Source organism: Trachypithecus francoisi, unplaced genomic scaffold (genome assembly GCF_009764315.1).
Source record: "Trachypithecus francoisi isolate TF-2019V2 unplaced genomic scaffold, Tfra_2.0 Lachesis_group15, whole genome shotgun sequence".
NCBI lineage: Eukaryota > Metazoa > Chordata > Mammalia > Primates > Cercopithecidae > Trachypithecus > Trachypithecus francoisi.
Window position 1 is genome coordinate 52,843,305 of NW_022681460.1, and position 21,992 is coordinate 52,865,296.

Genomic DNA, 21,992 nt, shown 5'->3' on the forward strand with positions numbered 1-21,992 from the left:
ATTACAGTTTTGAAATGAAGCTGTGGTTGAGATTTAGTTATGACAGGACTGTCAGTTATCTAAGAATGAGCAGAAAAATCCAGGGCTTTACCCCCAAATTTCTTCCCATCCAGGGACAGGAGAAGATAACCAGCACTGAATAAATTTTAAAATGATAGCGAGAGACCAGAATAAAGTGGCATTGTATCACGTCTCACAAGTTGTGAATTCAAAACACATAGTTTTATTTAAAATGGGCAATGGTCCATTTCACAACGGAGTCCACTGACCAGTAAATGGGAATTGTTGATATGTCATGTTGAGTCACTGGAAAATACTTTAATCCTGAAGAACACAAAATATTTTGTTTCGGGTCCTAAAATTATCCAATCAATGAATAGGTACTTATTTTCTGTTATGTTTGAAATCCTCCTGAGTATTTTGAAGAATATTTACGTTCCTTTAGTTCAGGTTAGCATCATTTCCCACCTGGAACGATGCCTTACACATGGTATGTGTTCAAAAATATTTTCAATTTAGTTCTTCTTTACAAGATGCTTAGCACCAAAGGAAGTGGCATTTTTCCAATGTTGATGACAAATAGCACTTCAGCTGGAAAATCCCCATATTTATAAAACGTGGTGCAAACCTGAATGGAGAGTGTTTATGATCTCACTTGTATTTAACACCGTAAAGTGTTGCTAAATGGTCTAATAGGAGAGAAGGGAATTTAAACTAGAAACACATAAATGGAGTGCTTTTTGCCGTTCAACTGTGATCACGAACAAAAAACGATTGGCCACGGGGGACCTGGACTGGAATCTCCTTCTCCTGATCACTACACCTCAGGCCCCCAGTTTCTCTCCTGTGGATGGGGACGCCAGGCTGCCTCCTCAGATTCAGAAGGTACGATTACGTGCATACTCTGGGAACTCTGAAGTGCTCTACAAATGCAAGGGCTTAATAACAGCCAACAGTTTAATATTCGTTGATTGCCACGTGCATAGCTCTTTACATCTATTTTCTCATGCAACCTTCATAACAGCCCAAGACCTCCACAGGTACTATTATTAATATTTCCTGCCACTTGACATCGGAGGAAACAGGCTCAGCAAGCGGCTCCAAGTTATACAGAGCCCTAACCTGAGCCAGTAAATCCTTCTTACCCGCAAGCATTAAGCTTCCGGCCTGCCTGTTGTTATTTAACAGATGCGCTGGGATCCGATAGGGGAGCAACAGATGTGGCCCCGCAAATTGCTAATTCAAAAGCGGACACCTGCCCATGATCTCGGCTCTGCTCTGACCTCCCGGCCTCCAGCCCTCTCCAGGCTCCTCCCACCCGCTCCGGCCGTCGCCACGCCTCGGAGCTTCTACGCATGCGTTGGCGGGACCCGCGCAGGCCCAGTGGCCGAGCGGCGACCTGGGGCTACCCTGCCAGCGCCAGCGCCGCTTCCCTGGCTGCTGCCCGGGGAGAGCCGGAGGATGAGCTGAACCTCGCAGCCCCTGCTCTCTCAAGCGCTCATCACAGGTGCTTTGGGTCAGGCCGGAAGCCTCCTTCCCTGCGCCCTCGCCAAGCTCGTTCCCCGGCCGGCTCCACCCGCCCCGCAGCGGCCTGGCCCCGCAGTCTGGCGGCCGGGGCGGCGGCGGCGGGAGGTAGTTTGTGTACGGTTACCATGGAGACGCTGGCGGCCGGGTGAAGTGGGAGGGTGGCCGGGCGGGGTGAGGATGCTGCTGCGCTCTGCCCTGGCCGGGACCGTGGAAGAGCGGGCACTGCCGTGGGTAGGGGACTCGCTGTCTGCGCGGGTGGTGAGGTCTCCCCTGCGGCTCACCGGGGATCCCTCTTGCAGTCGTCTGCCTGTGTGTCCTCGGATAGGGTAGAGAGGCGATGAGTGCCCTGTGCATGTTGTCAGGGGTCCGGAGCGGTTGTCTTTATTTATGTACTGTAGCACTTAGCCAAGTGAGTGGTGGTTAATAGAAGCCCAGTAATATTTGTTGAATGAGAGTGGTAGACTAAGGGGCTTTGTCTAGGCAGGCGGTGACCGGGCCAGAGTCATACAGTTTATATCTGGGCACTTTCAGGCAACAGGGCCTCAATAAATAAAAATGTATGTGTAACAATATTTAACATACGTTAAAATCATGGAGTGTATACATAATGCCTTTTGTGATCCATTCCCACAAGTAACACAACAGATCTTACGTCCCACCCTGATTTATAATTATTATACTTTAACTTGGTTGAAAAGCAGGCACCATTTATTATTTTTGTCCTGTTTTCTTAATCTATGGGATTCTGGTTAGTTGTTGATGTTAATTTGGCATCGCTGATATTCAATAAAATGCTTAATAAAAATTATCTGTTTTCATAAAGGCAAGCACCACCTACCCGCCGTTTTAAAGGAGAAATACCTAATGTAAATGAGTTGATGGGTGCAGCAAACCAACATGGCACATGTATACCTATGTATCAAACCTGTACGTTGTGTCCATGTACCGTAGAACTTAAAGTATAATAATAATAATAATAAACTTTATGTATAGAAACACTGAACAAACGTCATTCTCTCTTTTGCAGTTTCTTTTTTAAAATGCAGTTTTTCATTCGTGGAAATGAGTTTGCTGTATCCTTTTATCATGTAGCACTTGGGCAATAATTGTTAACATCTGTTAACACTGTTAACATTTTAAGGGCCGTATTAAAAAATGTTAACATTTTTTAAGCACCGTGCTAACGCACTTTACATGTATTATATCATTTAATTCTTCAAACAATCCTATGAGGCAATTATTACCATGCACCTTTTACAGATGAGGAAACTGATGCTTAGAGATATTAGAGGCATTGCCCAAGGTCACATGGCTGTGAATTGTCAGCATTTAAACCCTTACTCCAGCATCTAAGCACTTAACCACTGCCTCTTTGGATGCTCATATTAATACAAAAATGATTCAGAGTTACGGAAGGGTCCTGAGTGTTTGATTTGCAGGGAAGACTGTGAAACTGGCCTGCTTTTCCCCTGTTGCAGACATCCTGGTAGTGCAGTGTTGCATTTAGCAAGAAGGCTCTGGTTCCAGTGGCTATTAGCAGCAACGGTAAAGACAGGTCTTTATAATTAGTTACAAACTTCTGTAAATTATGACTCTGAACTTTCCCCCAGACCAATAAGAAATATCTTGTTGAAAAAAAAGTTCTTCACTTTCAAATTTCCTACTGCTGGTGGTGTTCACCCTCTAGAGGTCCTGTGGATACCACAGACTCAGGATAGTGTGATGCAAGACAGAACTCTACCTCTTTCTTCTTTCCTCTTGAAGTCTGCTTCTCCTGTTTCTTTTTAAAGGCTCCTTGTCCTCTGGCTCCCCTAGGTTTGCATACCTGGCGTTGTTTCTGGCCTCTTCCTGGAATCATGGATGCCAAATCCTGTTAATTCTGTTCTCAGTTTTTAATTCTGTTCTCAGTGCACCTCACTTGTTCTCGTCTCTCCTCTAACCTCTGCTTCACCTTGACTCCTGTATCTCAGGCTTTCCATACTTCACTCATTCATCACAACATTGAGTCCTACTCTATGCCAGGCAACTTGAAATAAAGACAAGTCAGGGAAAGGAGGCTAAATCTGAACTCATCTGACCACATAACATCAAGACAGATTTGAAATAAGGTCCAGATTTCATAATTCACTGTAACAAATATCTCCAGTTAGAGAAACTATGCAGCCTTCATCTGAAAATGTCTTAGCTCAAGTCTATATTTAAAAATGGAGTCTAGTGATGATGTAAGTGTTGACCTTCAGCTGTGCCTCACGTGGAGGGTTGGGGCGGAGAGTCTCGGGCCAATACCACATGCACAGGCAATTCTAACACAGTGGGAGGGTGGAGTAGCAGAGACCAGCTGGGGGCCTTTGTGGAGTCTGGAGGAGGGGCCCTTAACTCAGGCTAGCAGGGTGGGAGAGGCATGTTCAGGAAAGCTTCCTTGAGGAAATGACCTTTGAGAGTTAGCTGGGTGATTACATAAAAACTGTCCGATTTCACTACTTCTGATCTTTGCCTTCCTTTCCTTCCTGCCCATCTCTGCCAGATCACATCATCCCTCAAAATGTTGTATTTGATCTGCTCATCAACTTTTAAATTCTCGCCATTTAATTTAGTTGGTTCAGCCCCAATCACCATTTTCAGAGTTCCCCTTGTCCACACACACCCTGTATGTCTTGATGCTTTGCATTGGCTCACTTGCTGACTTTGTTGGAACTTCCTTCTCTACTCCAGCTCCAGTGCCAGCCACTGCCACTTGCTCAAATTCAGCCCTTTTTTCACAACCTAGCTCAAACAACGCCTCTTCCAGGAAGTCTACCTGATGTCTTCCCCCAATCAGAAATCTCTTCTTCCTTTGTGATCACATAAATAATTTGTCTCTATTTTTTTTTTTATTGCTGCCATCAGTTTCCACCTTGTATTTAAATCATTTGAGTATAAGCAGGGTAAATACTCAGCTGGTACATACCAAGAAGGCTGTTCCTGTTGGGAAAATATTGGAGTCTCTATGTGAGTGGGTTAATAGTTGCAGCCCCAATGCCTCTAAGTGCCCCACCTACCACCCCATCTAGTGGGTAGGAGTTTGAATATTATCTGTGGGCATGTATCATAGCTTTTTTCCTATTGCTTAAGACGCTGTCCAGACCATAGATTACATGGAGGCTCACACCTGTAATCCCAGCACTTTGAGAAGCCAAGGAGAATAGCTTGAGCCCAGAAGTTTGCGACCAGCCTGGACAACATAGTGAGACCTCATCTCTAGTTATTTTTTTAAAAAGACTCTGTCCACATTGCAAAATTGTTGTGGGGTTAATTGAGATAATGCAGTCAAGAGTACTTAGCACAGTGCTTGGTGTTAAAGTAAATGTTTATCTCACATTAGTGGTTCTTGCTTGAGAGTGAAGATGGTTTTGTGTTCCTCTTAGGAAACCGTTAATCAATACTACTGGCTGGCTGGATTTGCTCGACTTGGCAGGAAAATTTTGTAAAGTTAGAATTTCTGTAGGACTATTGTGTTGTGGTTCAGGTATACTTTAAGTAGATAAGCTTTCAGGTCATGAGTGATTAATTTTTCAAGTTGGCAAAAACCATCTATAATAATTTGTAGTTTAACAAATATCAATTTAAAAGTCCTCCCCCCACAGCCCCACTTCTAATTCTTCTAAGTCAGTTCACATATATTATTAAATATTTCCATGATTGATTTAGTGAATATTAACATATGATCATAACATACTGTGCAGATTTTACATTATTGTACAAGTTTCTCACAATATAATTGTTAAAGTGAGATTTGGTGGAAAAAGAAGAACAAGGATAGAGAAAGTTGTGTTAGAATTTTTGGTAAAAATTATAGACAAAAATATTTTCAGCCATGTAGCTACATTGTTTCTGTCAGTATAGTATTTGGTCAGTCTAAATCCTGTATGCCCCCAGGTAATTCACAGAATTTTTGGAATTTGACCTGAGTGAATGTTCCTGCTTCATCACTCTCTGAAAGAGTATAGTTTTTAATACAAAACTATACTCTTAGCCAGAGAGAATCTTAGGTCAGGAGTGAGAGTCCGTTATTACTCCCCACAGAACTTTCTCTAATCTTTATTAGATTTGCCAGATTACTTTTGGACATTGTTAGACTAATTAGTGCCATGTGAGGCCAAAGGGGTGGCAAACCTGATTTAGGCTCTAGAAGAAGCCTGTTTATTGTACAGAAACCTCTTCTCACTTAGTGGCATAATTTCTTACTGCAGTAGGTCTTTTAGAAACAGACCAACAAACCTGTCATGGCCGCTTAAGTTAGATGTTATGGGACTGAATTTGTATTATGCATCCAAAAATAATATACATATATGTAGGTATAAAAAATTGTGTATATATTTTAAATAATTATCATTGAATATTTTAAAGTGAAAGCCAATCATTTCAAAAGTATTAGAAATAAAATGTACTAGGCCCCTTATCGTTTTTGATAGTTATATTAATGAACATAATTGTAGAGACTGTGCTTAAATTCAAAATCCTGTATCAAAAATTCCTAAAATAGCATTGCTTATCAAGTAATTTTTTTACTATTTTAACTCAACACCTGGCATTTCCATATGAAAAGTATGACATATCGTTTATAGTTTTCATCAGAAACTCTTGGGTTGGGGCCTGTGCAGAGCTAAACAAATGTTCTTGTTGTCTGTTGTTATGTAACAATGTTTAGAATCATAATATAGTAAATCTTTTTTGTCTAAGGAATCACCTGTTAATTCTCCTTGTAGAAATGGAATCTTTTTAGTTTCCTGGGGAATATGTCACAAAGCAGTTTTCTGTTTTGCAGAAGTTATTCTAAAATTGGGCAGCTGAAATAGGTGGAAAATCCATGTAGACCTCTGTCTCTCTAGAGATATGGCATTTTATGGGGTTCGAGTTTTTTTTTAAGAAACACCTAATGCCATGTACTCATTAGAATTACGTTTTAAAAATCTGTCCTATTTTAAAGTTTAGATTTGTCTCCATGGAACACACCAACGTTTGAGAAGGATCTGCATTCTCATGGCCCTTGTAATGACTTTAACTCTTTCAGAAAGGGGTGTTGGGAAAGGATCAGTTGGTATTGATATTTGGTATTTATTTACTTAGGTCACTACCTCAAATTATAGGTGAGTTGGATCAATTCATTCAGTTGTATCATGGACAAATGTGGGGCTGAACCATTCTCTGAGGTTTGTTGCAAAATCAAATGTCCTTTAGAAATACAACATTTCTGTCTAAAATTTAACCTTATAGTATCACATAGTGTGGAGGGCAGTGGGGAAGAAAAGGAAACTGTAAACATTTTAACGGAACCCTCAGTGTTTTTTGTAGGCTGAAGACGATGAGATGATTCGCTCTTCCTATTCTGTCTTCTTTCATGATTAGTCTTTCTCTCTGGGTTTAGCTTTCATCCTGGGTTTCTTCCCTGCGCATCTTTTTCCTCAGTTGTTATATTTTTGAGGAAATTTTCCTCTCTACATTTTTGAGAGTTGTTCTCAGATCCTAACCTTCTAACTGCTTGGTGGATTTTTAATTAAAAATTCATTCAGATTTTTAAAGCTTAATATAGAGGAATGGTTTAGTATATGGATAGGCTTAAGCATTCATTTTTATAAAGTCCTGGATAAAAATAATTAATGGTTTTTGTACCATGTATTTGCAGGGCGTGGTGTCTATCTGAAGAATATTTTACTTTCAAAGGAAGGATGCTGTCTCCAGATGATAAAATGTTGGGAAAACTGGATCCATTTTATCGACCTTCAGTGTCCAAGCGGAAGACCAGTGCAGAAATCATAAGTGAAGCACGAAATGCATTAAGAACAGTTAGAACCCAAAGACCATTTACACCACAGGAAGCCCAAAGAAAACTATTCGGACCTGCATCCTCAAGAACATCAGAAAATAGACCTCCTTCCTCCTTCAGGTATATGGTATTTCGCATTCATGTTCACTCAGATATTTAAGCACCAGGTTATACTTTCCCTTAATTCTACTTATGGATAGTTTTTAAAAATAGACTTATTTTTTAGAACAGTGTTAGGTTCACAGCAAAATTGAGTGGAAGCTACAGAGATTTCCCATGTACCCCCTACTACAACACATCCACAGCATCTCATTATCACCATCCCCCACCAGGGTGGTACATTGGTTACAGTCGACGAACATACTTTGACACACCATTATCACTCAAAGGCTGTAGTTCACATTAGGGTTCACTCTTGGTATTGTCCATTTTATGTGTTTGGACAAATTTCTGATGACACGTAACCACTATTATAATATTACGCAGAGTAGTTTCACTGCCCTACAAATTCTTCACTCTGCTTATTTTTCACTTCCTTCCCCCACCCCCTAGCAACCACTGATCTTTTTACTGTCTCCACAGTTTTGCCTTTGCCAGAACGCCATATAGTTGGATTATGTAGTATGTCAGCTTTTCAGATTGGCTTCTTTGACTTAGTAATATGCATTTAAGTTTCCTCCACGATTTATCATGGCTTGAATAGCTCATTTCTTTTTAGTGCTGAATAATATTCGATTGTCTGGTTATACAACAGTTTATCCATTCATCTACTGAAGGACATCTCATTTGCTTCCAAGTTTTGGCACTTACAAATAAAGCTGCTATAAACATCCATGTGTAAGTTTCTGTGTGAACATAAGTTTTCTTTTTTGAGATGGAGTCTTGCTCTGTTGCCCAGGCTGGAGTGCAGTGGTGTGATCTCGGCTCACTGCAAGCTCTGCCTCCCGGGTTCACGCCATTCTCCTGCCTCAGTCTCCCGAGTGCCTGGGACTATAGGTGCTCACCACCATGCCAAGCTAATTTTTTTTTTTTGTAATTTTAGTAGAAATGGGGTTTCACCGTGTTAGCCTGGATGGTCTCAATCTCCTGACCTCGTGATCCGCCCACCTTGGCCTCCCAAAGTGCTGGGATTACAGGCATGAGCCACCATACCCGTTGAAGTTTTCAACTCCTTTGGGTAAATACCAAGGAGCATGATTGCTGGATCATATGGGAAGATTGTGTTTAGCTTTGTAAGAAACTGCCAAGCTGTCTTCCAAAGGGACTGTATCATTTTGCATTCTCACCAGCAGTGAATGAGAGTTCCTGTTCCTCACATCCTTGCCAGCATTGGCATTGTCAGCATTCTAGATTTTGGCCATTCTAATGCATGTGTAGTGGTATCTCATTGTTCTGATTTACTTTCCCTGGACATATGATGTGGAGCATCTTTTTATATATTTATTTTACATATGTGTGTATTCTTTGGTCAGGTGTCTGTTAAGGTCTGTGGCCCATTTTTTAAATGGGTTGTTTGTGTTCTTGTTGAATTTTAAGAATTATTTGTGTATTTTGGATAACAGTTCGTTATCTTACATGTCTTTTGCAAATGTTTTCTCCTGCTCTGCGGCTTTTCTTCTTCTTCTCTTGATGTTGTCTTTTGCAGAGCAGAAAATTTTAATTTTAATGAAGTCAAGCTTATCAATTTCTTTCATGGATCTTGCTTTTGGTGTTGTATATTAAAAGTCACCGGAATACCCAAGGTTTTCTAGACTTTGTCCTGTGTTATGTTTTAGGGATTTTATAGTTTTGTGTTTTACATTTAGGTCTATGACCCATTTTGAGTTAATTTTTGTGAAGGGTGTTAGGTTTGTGTTTTGTTTTTGTTTTGCATGTAGATGGTTGATGTCTAGTTGTCCTAGCACTGTTTTATTTTGTTTGTTTGTTTGTTTGTTTTTTAAGAGTATGAGCCAAGGTTTTACTTGTCAATTTCTTGCATTTGAAGTACTCTTTGATAACATCCTTGGCTTGAGACTCTTTTCCATAGTCCTACCACACAACTACAACCAGCCATTTTATGGGGTTTCCCTCCCTGTCAGTTTAGAGAAACCTACCCATTACCCTAGTTTCTTGTCATCAACCTTAATTAGGTTGATTTGGTGTTCAGCTCAAAGGGCCTCCATCAAGTTGACATAGACAGGCTCATCACAGTTAGATGGAAGCAACAAAGATGGGCTTGGCTCTTGTCTGAGGCTTTGACAGCTTTGCAAATTCCATGTGCTAGGCTGTCCTGGATGAGAGTGGTCTTCAGCACCTCTTTTAAAGCAGTATAAACATCCACTGCACCTCCAGCAGCAGTGTCTTCTTTGGCTATGGCAATGGGTTATGAGTGAAGGTGGATCTTGAATGCATGGAGCCTCCACCTCCGTGAAAGAGCCCAGCACCATTTTTTGAAAAAGCTATGTTTTCTCCATGGTATTGCCTTTGCTCCTTTGTCAAAGATCAGTTGACTGTATTTATGTCAGTCTACTTCTGGGCCCTCTATTCTGTTCCACTGATCTATTTGTTTATTCTTTCACCAGTACTATACTGTCTTTATTATTGTAGCTTTATAATATGTCTTAAAGTCAGGGAGTGTCAGTCCTTTAAATTTGTTCTTCTTGTTCAACATTGTGTTGGCTATTCTGGGTCTTTTGTCTCTCCATAGAAACTTTAGAATCAGTTTGTTGATATCTACAAAATGACTTGCCAGGATTTTGATTGAGATTGCATTGAATCTATAGATCAAGTTGGGAAGAACTGACATATTGACAACATTGAGTCTTCCTAGCCATGAAAATGGAAGATCTCTCCATTTTCTTAGTTTTTTGATTTCTTTCACTGAGTTTTGTAGCTTTCCTCATCTAGATTTTATCCATATCTTGTTAGATTTATAAGTATTTAATTTTTGGAGTGCTAATTTAAATGATAATATGTTTTCATTTCAGTTTCCAACCTTGTATCTTGCAACCGTACTATAATCACTTATTAGTTCCAGGAAGTTTTGTCAGTTCTTTAGGATTTTCTACATAGATAATCCTGTTATCTGCAAACAAAGAGTTTTATTTCTTCCTTCCCAATCTGTATGCTTTTAATTTCTTTTTCTTATCTTATTGCATTAGCTGGGGTGTTCTGTATGATACTGAAAAGCAGTAGTAAGAGGGGACATCCTTGCTTTCTTCGTCATCTTAGTGGGAAAACTCTTTCTTACCATAAATATGATGTTAGCTGTAGGTTTCTTGTAGATATTCTTAGAAGTTTTCTTCTATTCCTAGTTTGCTAAGAATTTTTATTATGAGTGTTGGATTTTGCCACATACCTTTTCTATATCTGCTAATATGTGTCTTCTTTAGCTTGTATTTTCTGTTATCTTCTTTAGCTTGTGGTGTGATAGATTACATTGATTGATTTTCAAGGTAGTTGTCTTTTTAAGTTTGAATTTTGTTCAAGATTCCTAGAAGTGATTCCAAACACTGGTTCAGGAAGTTACTTTGGAATGAAATGGTTACTAGCAGTTGTCCCATACCAGCTTTCTGAAGTAATATGAACAAAGCTTTTTAAAAAATTCCTCTATACACTTATTCTTTTCATTATTCAGTATTTTTCAAACTTCCTAAGTGTAATCAAAAGACTTCTTAATAAACTGTTTTAAGTACAATAACATTAAAAAATGTTTTTCCTGAAGGCTTATGCATCGCATCCTTTTACTTGCTTTTTAGCTAGAGTTAACTAATATATACTATAAATAAAGAAATAATTCTTCACAAACTAACTCTCTGCACCATCTTTTATGCTAGCCTCCATGCATCCAGTTTTGAGTCATCTGATTCCAGGCCTATCTCTGGCACACGTCTTAGTCCACTAGAGCTGGTGAGTACTTTATATAATCACCAGTACTTTATATTAAGTTGTGAAATGAAATTGGCCAAAAATACTTGGAATCAGTATTTATATATGCTAATTATCATGTACACCTAAATAGACTAATAATTTAATATGAAAGCAGATTCTTTTATATTGTTCAAATGTAATGGGTAATATCTAATTAAATACTTCTATAATTACCTATAGTTTGATAATAAAGAAGAATTTTTAAAATATATAATAACTGGTAAGCAGTATTTCACAGTATTTTTGCTTTCTTAGTTATACATACATATTTTCTTAAGTTGTATATACAAAAATATGTATAATTTATATTAAAGTTTTATATCTTACACATGTATAAAAATCATATATTTATATGTAGTCTCTTTATATATACACATTTACATATAAATATATGTAGTCAAAGATTTATTACAAAAAAAGTAACAAAAATCCAGTGATCTCCTGTCCCCTTATTCTTCATTGTTCCCCTCTCAGTGGATTTCACTTTAAGCTCTTTTGACACATCCTTTTAGGATTTACATCCAGACTTCCCAATGCCACACTGTCTTGCTGCTTTCTGACTTATGAGCTTGAGGAATTATCTAATGACTTCTAAGGAAGATGAAGATTTTGTTTCTGTCTGTCTTTTTGCCTCTTATCATAGTGTGTTCACCTTTTCTATCCCCATTATTACTCCCATATAGATATAAAACTTTGGTTAGATCTGTTTTCTCTGACTGTGATTACATAAACCTGTTCATAGTTGAGCTTTGAATTAATGATAAATTCTCCTTTCCTGCACCACTTTTTGTTTTCCCTGGCATTAATAATTGCCTTACTTTTTAAGTTTTGTGTTATTAGTATTTCAAATTTCAACCCCAAACTCATCCCCAGTGGTCTTAATCTCCTTTTATGTTCAGGCACATGAGGCATTCTATGGATTTACCTCCTTGGAGAACTCTTCACACGTCCTGCCCAACCACTTTCCCTGAGCACAGCTCTCCTGGGATGCCCCTCACCATCCTCCTGGGGAGGTGGCTTCTCCTTCTTGTGCTGGCTTTTTCCTGGTTCCTGTGTCTCAAGTCCTCCTTCTTGATTTTCTGTGGATTTGGTAGAGCATTCCCTCCCACAGTTTCTTGAGAAAGGGTACATGGGAAGTAAATTATTTGAAACTTTGATTCCTGTTTTTTCCTCTCTGGAAGTTTGTAGGATGTTTCTCTTTGTTTCTAGTGTTCTGAAATTTAATGACAATGGTCCTTTGTGTGTCTATTTTTATCAATCATGCTGGGCACATGAAGGGCCCTTTCAATGTGGAATCTCATGCCTTTCAGTAAATATGGATATTAATTGAATATTTAATATCATCATAGTGTCTTACCCACTTTTTTGTTCTGTTTGCTTTTTCTGGAATTTATTATTCAGATATAGGACTTCCTGGGCCAGGTGTGGTGGCTCATGCCTATAATCCCAGCGCTTTGGTGGGCCTAGGCAGGCCGATCACCTGGGGTCAGGAGTTCGAGACCATCGTGACCAACATGCCGAAACTCTGTCTCTACTAAAAATACAAAATTAGCTGGGCATGGTGGTGTGTGCCTGTAATCCCAGCCACTTGGGAGGCTGAGACAAGAGAATTGCTTGAACTCAGGAGATGGAGGTTGCAATGAACTGAGATTGCGCCATTGCAATCCAGCCTAGGCGACAAGAGTGAAACTCCATCTGAAAAAAAAAAAAAGATGTAGGACTTTCTGGACTGACACTTCAGTTTTCTTATTTTCTCTCTTCTCTGTTTCACATCTTTTTGTGGAAGAGACTGTGTTCTGATCCCTTTATTGAGTTTTTTTAATTTCTGCTATCATATTTTTAATTTTCAAAAGTTTTTTTCCCCTCTACATTATCTCTTTGTATAGTAGTCTGTTCTTATTTCATGGTTGCAGCATGTTATCTGAGTATATTAGTGATAGTTTTGATTTTTTAATTAAGTTTTCCCCCTTTATAGTCTCTGTTGCATTTTTGTCTCTGCTTTTTATACTAGAGGCTTCCTCTGATGCCTCATGCTGTTTGTTTGGCTGCTCTCAAGAGTAGTGGCGGCTGGGCACAGTGACTCACACCTATAATCCCAGCACTTTGGGAGGCCAAGGAGGGCGGATCACAAGATCAGGAGATCGAGACCATCCTGGCCAACACGGTGAAACCCAGTCTCTACTAAAAATACAAAAAATTAGCCAGGCGTGTTGGCGGGTGCCTGTAGTCCCAGCTAGTCGGAAGGCTGAGGCAGGAGAATGGTGTGAACCTGTGGGCGGAGCTTGCAATGAGCTGAGTTCGCACCACTGAACTCCAGCCTGGGTGACAGAGTGAGACTCCGTCTCAAAAGAAAAAAAGAGTAGTGGCGTGTGGATTGGGTTGGTCAACCTATAGGTGGTATCTACCCACACCTATAGTTAGGGGGATCTGGCTGGGCTGTGTTGTTGATGACACCCCAGTGGCAGTATCTTTAGGACTTTTCTTACGGGCTAGTCATATTCTCTGTAAAGAAGTATCTTGCACGCTGTTTCCTGGATGTTAAAGTCTGGTTGCTAGCTTCCAGGTGCAGGAAGAAGGCGGGAATGCCCAGCATTTAGGATATAAACATTCAGTTAACATCCATGTTTATAATAAGTACTCTGACACTCAACAATAAGAGTACTTATTGTTAGTACCCTTACTTATTGACCTCAGTTAACGAAGACCCTCTGTTTTACCTTCTTTAGAGAATAAACCCATCTTCTTCTGGGTTCAGTAGCCTGACTGCATGAAGCTGGGAAGGATGGAATTACACAGAATTTCAGCCAATCCTCCTAACTTGAGCCATTCCTCCCCTTCTACCTCTGCTACCAGAAGTACTTGGTGATACCACTTCCCTAGGCTTGTATGAGATTGGTATGTTAGTTAAGCACTTCTCAATTTCTGTTACTCTGTGTGTGTGTGTGTGTGTGTGTGAGTATATGTGTGTGTGCACACGCATGTGCTTGTATGAATGTTTGTTTTGAATGAACTGTTTGAAAGTAAGTTGCAGACATTGTGATACTTCATCCACAAAAATTTAAGTGTGCATCTCATATGAACAAGGACAGTCTCCTACATAGCCACAATACCATCATCATAGCTCAGAAAATTAGCATTACTCAGTAATATCATTTAATGTACAGTCCATGTCCAAATGACCCCAATTGCCTCAAAATGTATCTTACATTTTTAAAGTGTTTATCAGAATGCCTCTGTGAGAAAGATTATACTTGTTCATATATTGCAGATGACAGAAATAAGATCCCAAGATAGCAAGCATGAACCAATATTGCAAGAAATAATTTGCCACTTATTGTTGACACATGGCCTGTTAGTGTCTACAATCTTGGGAACCACTTGGGTTTTGAGCCAGCTACAGCCTGAGGACCCAGTTCGGCAGCTCAGTGGCTCTACCTTTTTGTAGAATAAAGAGTGGCTTTTTATTCTATGATTCTGTAGTTTGACTCCTATAAATTGCTTTTAATATTACTGTAGTTTTTTGAGGACTCACTCAGTTTGGGTCTACCCTTCCCTTAAAAAAAAAAAAATCTCATTTTCTAGAGATAACCTGGTCCTTGTCAAACTGGTACAGTACTTGGACTGCAGGATTAGCTGTTGGGCTAAGACAAGATAAGCATTTATCTGTTTAGGGTCATTGAACTTAAATTTCCATACCTCTGAATGGTTGGGTGCTATGTTCAAAGTAAAAGTAGATGGCTAGGCGTGGTGGCTCATGCTGTAATCCCAGCACTTTGGGAGGCTGAAGTGGGCAGATCACCTGAGGTCACAGTTCGAGACCAGCCTGGCCAACATGGTAAAACCCCGTCTCTACTAAAAATATAAAAAGTAGCCAGGTGTGGTGGTGCATGCCTGTAATCCCAGCTACTCTGGAGGGTGAGGCAGGAGAATCACTTTAACCCAGCAGGCAGAGGTTGCAGTGAGCCAAGATCATGCCACTACACTCCATTCTGAGCAATAAAATGAGACTCATCTCAAAAAACAAACAAACAAACAAAAAAAAGCAAAGTAAAAGTCATCTAAGAAGCTCCCATTTTAAGGAAAACGACTACTTAATTTGAGATTGTTGTTGTTGTTATTGTGGATTATGTGAGGGTCTTAATTACATTTCATTTTAAACAGTAATTAAAATTTGGGGCCCCCAGTCAAAAAATTGTGAAAATGGTCCCATGCTACCTGACTTTCCACCTTTTTTCTTCTTTATCCCTTCATTTTTTAAAAGAACGCTTTGCCTCTGGTAACCACTAAATTGGCAAAGGGCAGAGATAGATAAAGGGAGAGGGAGTGGAGAGAAGGAGATAACTGGAGAGAGAGGGAGAGAGAATGGTAGAGGAGTATCTCACAGTTAAGGGACACATTTGCTGAAAGAGTTTGTGAGGACCTAGCCAGTTGAATCTCAGTGCATTTTGGATCTAGGACACTTTCTCAGACCAGTTTGCCTTTTAAGAATTCCTCCACCAGCAGTCAGTCAGGGAACAGGGACTCAGACAGCAGCCTTTCAGCTCCTACATTGAGCAGATTAGCTAAACGCTGCTTTTGTACAGCTACCCTCTCTCTCTTTCTCCTCATCCTATGTGGCCTGTGCTCCCCACACACCCTCCAGCGGGCAATGGGCTGCCCACACTCAGGACTGCCCAGGGCTTCTGAGAAGAAGAAGAGCTGATGCTTATGGTTCCTCATTGCTCAGGCCCTGCCCTCCAGCCCCACTGGCCCAGGGGGTTCCTATTAGCAGAAGCACTCTGATTTGTGGTATTTGTTTGTTTGTTTGTTTGTTTTCTGAGAGAGTCTTGCTCTGTCACCCAGGCTGGAGTTCAATGACATGATCTTGGCCCAGTACAGGCGTGCACCACCACACCTGGCTAATTTTTGTATTTTTAGTAGAGATTGGGTTTCATCATATTGGCCAGGCTGGTCTCAAACTCCCGGCCTCAAGTGATCCGCCCACCTTGGCCTCCCAGAGGGCTGGGATTACAGGCATGGACCACTGTGCCTGCCTGATTTGTTGTCTTTTATTAACATTTATATCTGCCTGCTATATAGGTGTGCCAGCTTACATCTTTTTTCCTTCTTAGCAGCTCCCTGCCGCTCCACAGGAGCACTGAGACCTGGGGCAGTTGGGTGATAGTTACTCCTATTTTTCTTCTACTCTGGTTAGATGGTGTTCAAATTTGTTTACACAGAGATAACTGCTCTCTTGCTTTGAATTGTATAAAGTCAGAAAAGAGATGTGACCCTGTGAATAAGCAGGAAGTGTTATCTTTCGTCGTTATTTTAGTCAACAAGATAGAATTTTCTTGGTTTCCTAAACTTACTGAGTCCAGTTATATAAACCCCAAATGTTTTTATTCAACTTTTTATTGACACAGAAGAATTCAGCTTGATACATTTACACAAACTAAACACACTCAGTAACCAACATTCAAAAGGAAAAAATAGGTCACTACCAGCATCATCAAATCAATCATTTCTGGGCTCCGAATCCACCATCATGGCCCCTCTCAGCCACTGCCTCCTCTGGGCAACTACCAGCCCCACTTCTAACAGTGTGGATTAGTTTGAGCGGCATAACCAAGCTCCAGGTAATTGATAAGTGAAACAAAGTTTAATATTTTTAAAAGAAAGGGACCTAGGAACTCATATAAACCTTGGGGATGGGCGATCCAGGGTAAGACAAGTAGAGTAGAGCCAAAGCAGTGTTTTTTCTTTCATGATTGCTAAAGCAAACGGTGACATTACAGCAGTGAGTCACATGCCGAGAGTGACAGAGGACCCCAGTGTTCCTGTGGAGAAAATCATAGTAATAGAAACGCACACATAACTGCTGCGTCACAAAGGTTCTGTGCTTGTGAGAATTTTTTTTTTTTGAGGTGGAGTCTCGCTCTGTCGCCAGGCTGGAGTGCAGTGGCGCGATCTCAGCTCACTGCAACCACTGCCTCCTGGGTTCAAGTGATTCTCCTGCCTCAGCTTCCTGAGCAGCTGGGACTACAGGTGCCCACCACCATACCCAGCTAATTTTTGTATTTTTAGTAGAGACAGGGTTTCACCATGTTGGCCAGCATGGTCTCGATCTCTTGACATCGTGATCCACCCGCCTCTGCCTCCCAAAGTGCTGGGATTACAGGCATGAGCCACTGTGCCCAGCCGCTTGCAAGAATGTTTAATATTTGCTTTCTGACTTTCAAGGTGTCTTTTGTTGCATATGTGTGTGATCTGTTGCTTTTCAGATTAAATTGTGAGCACCAGAATTTCTGGGGTGAGATGTCCTGAACTCCCTTTTCCAGTTGTCATGTAGGATGTGGGGAGAACCTGTTGGGTGATCTGGAAGAGCCAGGGCAGATACTGGCCAAGGTGACAGTGCTTGGAAGAGTCGTGGCCAGCCTGATGAATACGATACCTTAAACGTTCCATGTATTGTGTCTTCTTTAACGGGGTTGTCCTGTGGAAATAGACTGTGTCTCCAATGGACTCTAACAGGTCCATCAGCCAGAACAGACCTTAAACACATGGCTGTGCGTGTGTCCTTGATTATGCTGAAGTCACGGGTTAGTGTCATGAAACAAAATGTGAGGTAGCTAAGGTTCTCAAGTGAATTTTTTTTTTTGAGACAGGGTCTTTCTCTATCACCCGGGCTGGAATGCCATGGTGCGACCTCTGCCTGCTGGGTTCAAGCAATTCTCCTGCCTCAGCCTCTTGAGTAGTTGGGACTACAGGCATGCACAACCATGCCTGGGTAATTTTTGTATTTTTAGTAGAGATGGGGTTTCATCATGTTGGCTAGGCTGGTCTTGAACTCCTGACCTCAGGTGATCCACCCGCGGCCTCCCAAAGTGCTGGGATTACAGGTGTAAGCCACCGCACCTGGCCCTCAAGTGAAAACTTAAACTTACTTGCAACATTCTCTGATTTCTAAAATTATTTGAATTTTATGAGAGAAACATGTTTGCTGTTTTTCTTTATAAAAGTCATTTTACTCCACAGCATGATAGAACATTTTGTAGAACTTGGCGTAAAAGAAATTGCTGAGTCATTTAGTTGTTTTCTCTTAAATAATTAAACATGCTTTACATATGTCACTTTATATTCTAAGTAGTCCCACGAGATGCATGTTTAAATGGGACACATAATTTATTAAATGTCAGTAGTAAAATGGAACCGAATTTTTATTATACAATTACTAATTTTGCACTAAGAAAATAATGCCTTTTATTGAGGAGCATTTGTGGGACTTCTATCTTGCCCTACAGAGAAAATTTGGTGATTCTCTTGTGGGGAAATTTGCTTTCCAAACCATGTTTTCCCTCTTTATAAAATCTTTTGGCTGAGTGTGGTAGCTCATGCCTGTAATTCTAGCACTTTGGGAAGCCAAGGCAGGAGAGCTCTTGAGCACAGGAGTTTGAGACCAGCCTGGGCCACATAGGGAGACCTTATCTCTACAAAAAATAAAACATTAGCTGGGTGTGGTGGTGCATGCCTGTAGTCCCAGCTACTAAAGAAGCTGAGGCTGGAGGATCGCATGAGACCGGGAAGTTAAGGCTGTGGTGAGCCATGATCGTACCATTGCACTCTAGCCTAGGTGACAGAATGAGACCCTGTCTTAAAAAAATATATATATATTTCATTTAGTACAGTTTGGGTGTCTGTAGAAGGAGCCGTTTACTTTGTCTGCATGATTGTTATTTGACAGAGTTCTTGATCTTTGTTTCAGTTTCAGGGTACCTGCAGAATGCAGACATTTTGAGTTAAGAAAACCACACATCTGTCTTCAAAATTGAGATTACCCTCTGTATTTCATTTTTCATAATTACACAGAAAACACCTATTTTCCTGTATTACACTCTCAGCTTTTCTGTTCCTATTAGCTTCATGGCCTAAGTAACATTCCTATGAATATTTTGCAACAAAGTGGGGAGGCTAAAAAATAAAGTGACTATTTGTTAAACAAATATAGTGCAATTTATGCAGACAAACAAGTGTTACCTCCTTCAGAACAGACCCCTCAGAATCCAATATCTTAATTCTAGCAAGCCTGTGTCAGAGGCTGGGACCTTAAGTTTTGGGAAGAGTTAAAAGTAACTTGGAACCAAACCTAATAAATAAGGGCTGAGAAACTTACATGGGGAAAGGAACTGGGCATTTCTTGAGCTTCCATAATAGGAATTGTGTTTATGGGAATGGCCCTGTAAGAACTGTCTCTGTGTTATAGCTGGGCGGGTTCAGAGAAGTAAATGACCTGCACAAGTTCACATAACTAGTGAGTGGGTCCTTCTTCAAGTCTCCAAAAGTGATTTATGCTTTCTTCCGTATTATGATGATTATTTTATTTACTGTTTTTTTCTAGCTGTGTTAGAAAAATGTGTCTTTAATATCATAGAACAATTTTTTTGGTCTGGTTTATAAACCGATCCTAAATACAAATGAACAAGAGGAAATAAACATTTTGAAGAATGTCGTCATTATTGAAATGAACAACTTCTTGGAAGGAACACCCTAATATAGATGTCTATGTTCTATTCATGTATGTGAGAAAACAAGTGTTTGAGATTATGCGTCATACGTGATAAATGACTTCACCCAATTTTCCAAATTATATGACTTGGATTTCACACTGGATGTTTCAAAAATTTGTTGATTAACTTATTGGATAGTGAGTCACTCATTCGCATATTATGGAAGTGGCTTTAGGAATGTTAACTTGATTATTTTTGGTTACAGCTAAAAGCACTTGCTGCTATAAGGTTGTTCTTTCATAGGCAAATAACTGTGCTGACATTGGAGGCAGGAAGGATAAAAGCACCAGGTAACTCTAAAACTAGGAGCTTAGTCACCCTATGAGGGTCTGGCACCAGGTCAGAGGCCACTCAGATTAGAGGGAGTTCTGGGTGGCACAGAACTTGGTGCAGGTGTTTTTTAAAAAGTTTTTAAGGAATTAGAGTTTTGTTAATAATATTCCTCTACTAAGAGTATCAACATTGACACTTAAGAAAAGAAGGGAGTAAAAATAGGGAGTATCAGCATAGAATTTCTGAGATGTAAAAAGTAAAACATTTTTGGCCGGGCGCAGTGACACAAGCCTGTAATCCCAGCACTTTGGGAGGCTGAGGTGGGTGGATCGCCTGAGGTCAGGAGTTCACGACTAGTCTGACTAACAGGGTGAAACCTCATCTCTACTAAATCCAAAAAAAAAAGTAGCCGGGTGTGCTGGTGCATGCCTGTAATCCGAGCTACTTGGGAGGCTGAAACAGGAGAATCGCTTGAACCCAGGAGGCGGAGGTTGCGGTGAGCCGAGATTGCGCCATTGCACTGCAGCCTGAGCAACAAGAGTGAAACTCCATCTCAAAAAAAAAAAAAAAAAAAAAAAAACCAAAATTACCTGGGTGTGGTGGTAAGCTCCTGTAATCCCAGCTACTCAGGAGGCTGAGGCTGGAGAATCTTTGAACCCGGGAGGCGGAGGTTGCAGTGAGCCAAGATCGCACCATTTCGAATCTCTGTCTCTAAATAAATAAATAAATAAATAAAATAATATATTTTATATCATATCATATCATAAGTCTAACACAACTTCATATCATAAGTCTAAGACAACTTCTTGCTTTTATGTTTTATGACTTTTTCACCTAACTTATTTAAAAATTTTGATATCATTAAAAAAATAACATTTGTGGCATCCAAAATACATAATTGTACCACTTATATTCCACATAATTCTTGGTACATATAGGTGCTCAATAAATGTTTTCTGAACTGACTTGAACTCAGACATTTGCAAAGCATGTTGAATATGCTATATGTAATTTTGTAGTCTTTTTTTCTTTTGAGATGGAGTTTGCTCTGTCGCCCAGGCTGAAGTGCAGTGGTACAATCTTGGCTCCCTGCAGCCTCCAACTCCTGGGTTCAAGCGATTCTCCTGCCGCAGCCTACTGAGTAGCTGAGACTACAGGCATGCGCCACCATGCCCAGCCAATTTTTGTATTTTTAGTAGAGATGGAGTTTCACCATATTGGTCAGGCTGGTCTTGAACTCCTGACCTCAGGTGATCCACCTGCCTCGGCCTCCCAAAGTGCTGGGATTACAGGCATGAGCCACTGCGCCCAGCCAATTTTGTAGTCTTTTATACAGATAATATTGGTTGCTAGCATGTGTAAACTGTTTTACTCAAGTATGCTAATAGCACAGTAGAGCAGTTAATACAATATGATTGAGAAAAACAATTTAAAAATGCTTTATATCTACATATATCACATTATGTAAGATGGGCCAGTGAGCTGGTAGAATCAGGAAGCCAAGATGAAGCCAGGCAGATAGGCCTCATGCTCTTCTGGAAGGCTAGCTCTGAGGTAACTGTTGTTTGAGACACAGAAAGTCATTCCAATTATTTAAAAAATCTCTTTCCAGAAACCGAAAGTTCCAGCATCTCCCACCAGAGAGGAGGATTCCTGCTTTTCCTTTCCTAAGCCCCCAGTGGACTCTGCGAAGATTAGAAGAATAAGCAGTGCCAGGGCTCGCTTATTCAGGGCTGCCTCCCAGGGGGCCCTTCTGCCGGACAGATCCCTTCTTCCCTCTGACTGTAAGGTCATGTAACATCCTATAATCTCTGGGGACAGGCATGCTTCTTGAATTTGCACACAAAAGCTATTTTTATATGATTTTTCCTAACCCTGGATGATATTAACTAAGAGTTAGTTTTATATTAACTAAGAGTTACATTATATTATAT

General features: G+C 40.3%; 1 protein-coding gene and 1 pseudogene across 9 annotated transcripts in view; one reads left to right on the plus strand and one right to left on the minus strand.

The window, feature by feature from the left end:
- The first annotated feature begins 1,352 nt into the window (after window positions 1–1,352).
- The window catches only part of ARMC2 (armadillo repeat containing 2), a 126,533-nt gene continuing 105,893 nt past the window's right edge, over window positions 1,353–21,992 (plus strand). For 5 of the 9 annotated variants that reach the window (XM_033234791.1, XM_033234794.1, XM_033234797.1 and 2 more), the window contains exons 1-4: window positions 1,353–1,507; window positions 7,190–7,450; window positions 11,146–11,218; window positions 21,671–21,842. In XM_033234791.1, the coding sequence (XP_033090682.1) occupies window positions 1,356–1,507; window positions 7,190–7,450; window positions 11,146–11,218; window positions 21,671–21,842 (658 nt within the window). In that variant the 5' untranslated portion in view covers window positions 1,353–1,355. Of the gene's footprint in view, window positions 1,759–7,189; window positions 7,451–11,145; window positions 11,219–21,670; window positions 21,843–21,992 lie in introns of all 9 variants that reach the window. The other 4 variants (XM_033234796.1, XM_033234795.1, XM_033234793.1 and 1 more) reach the window with 4 other exon arrangements.
- On the minus strand, window positions 9,220–10,872 carry LOC117098054 (annotated as a pseudogene).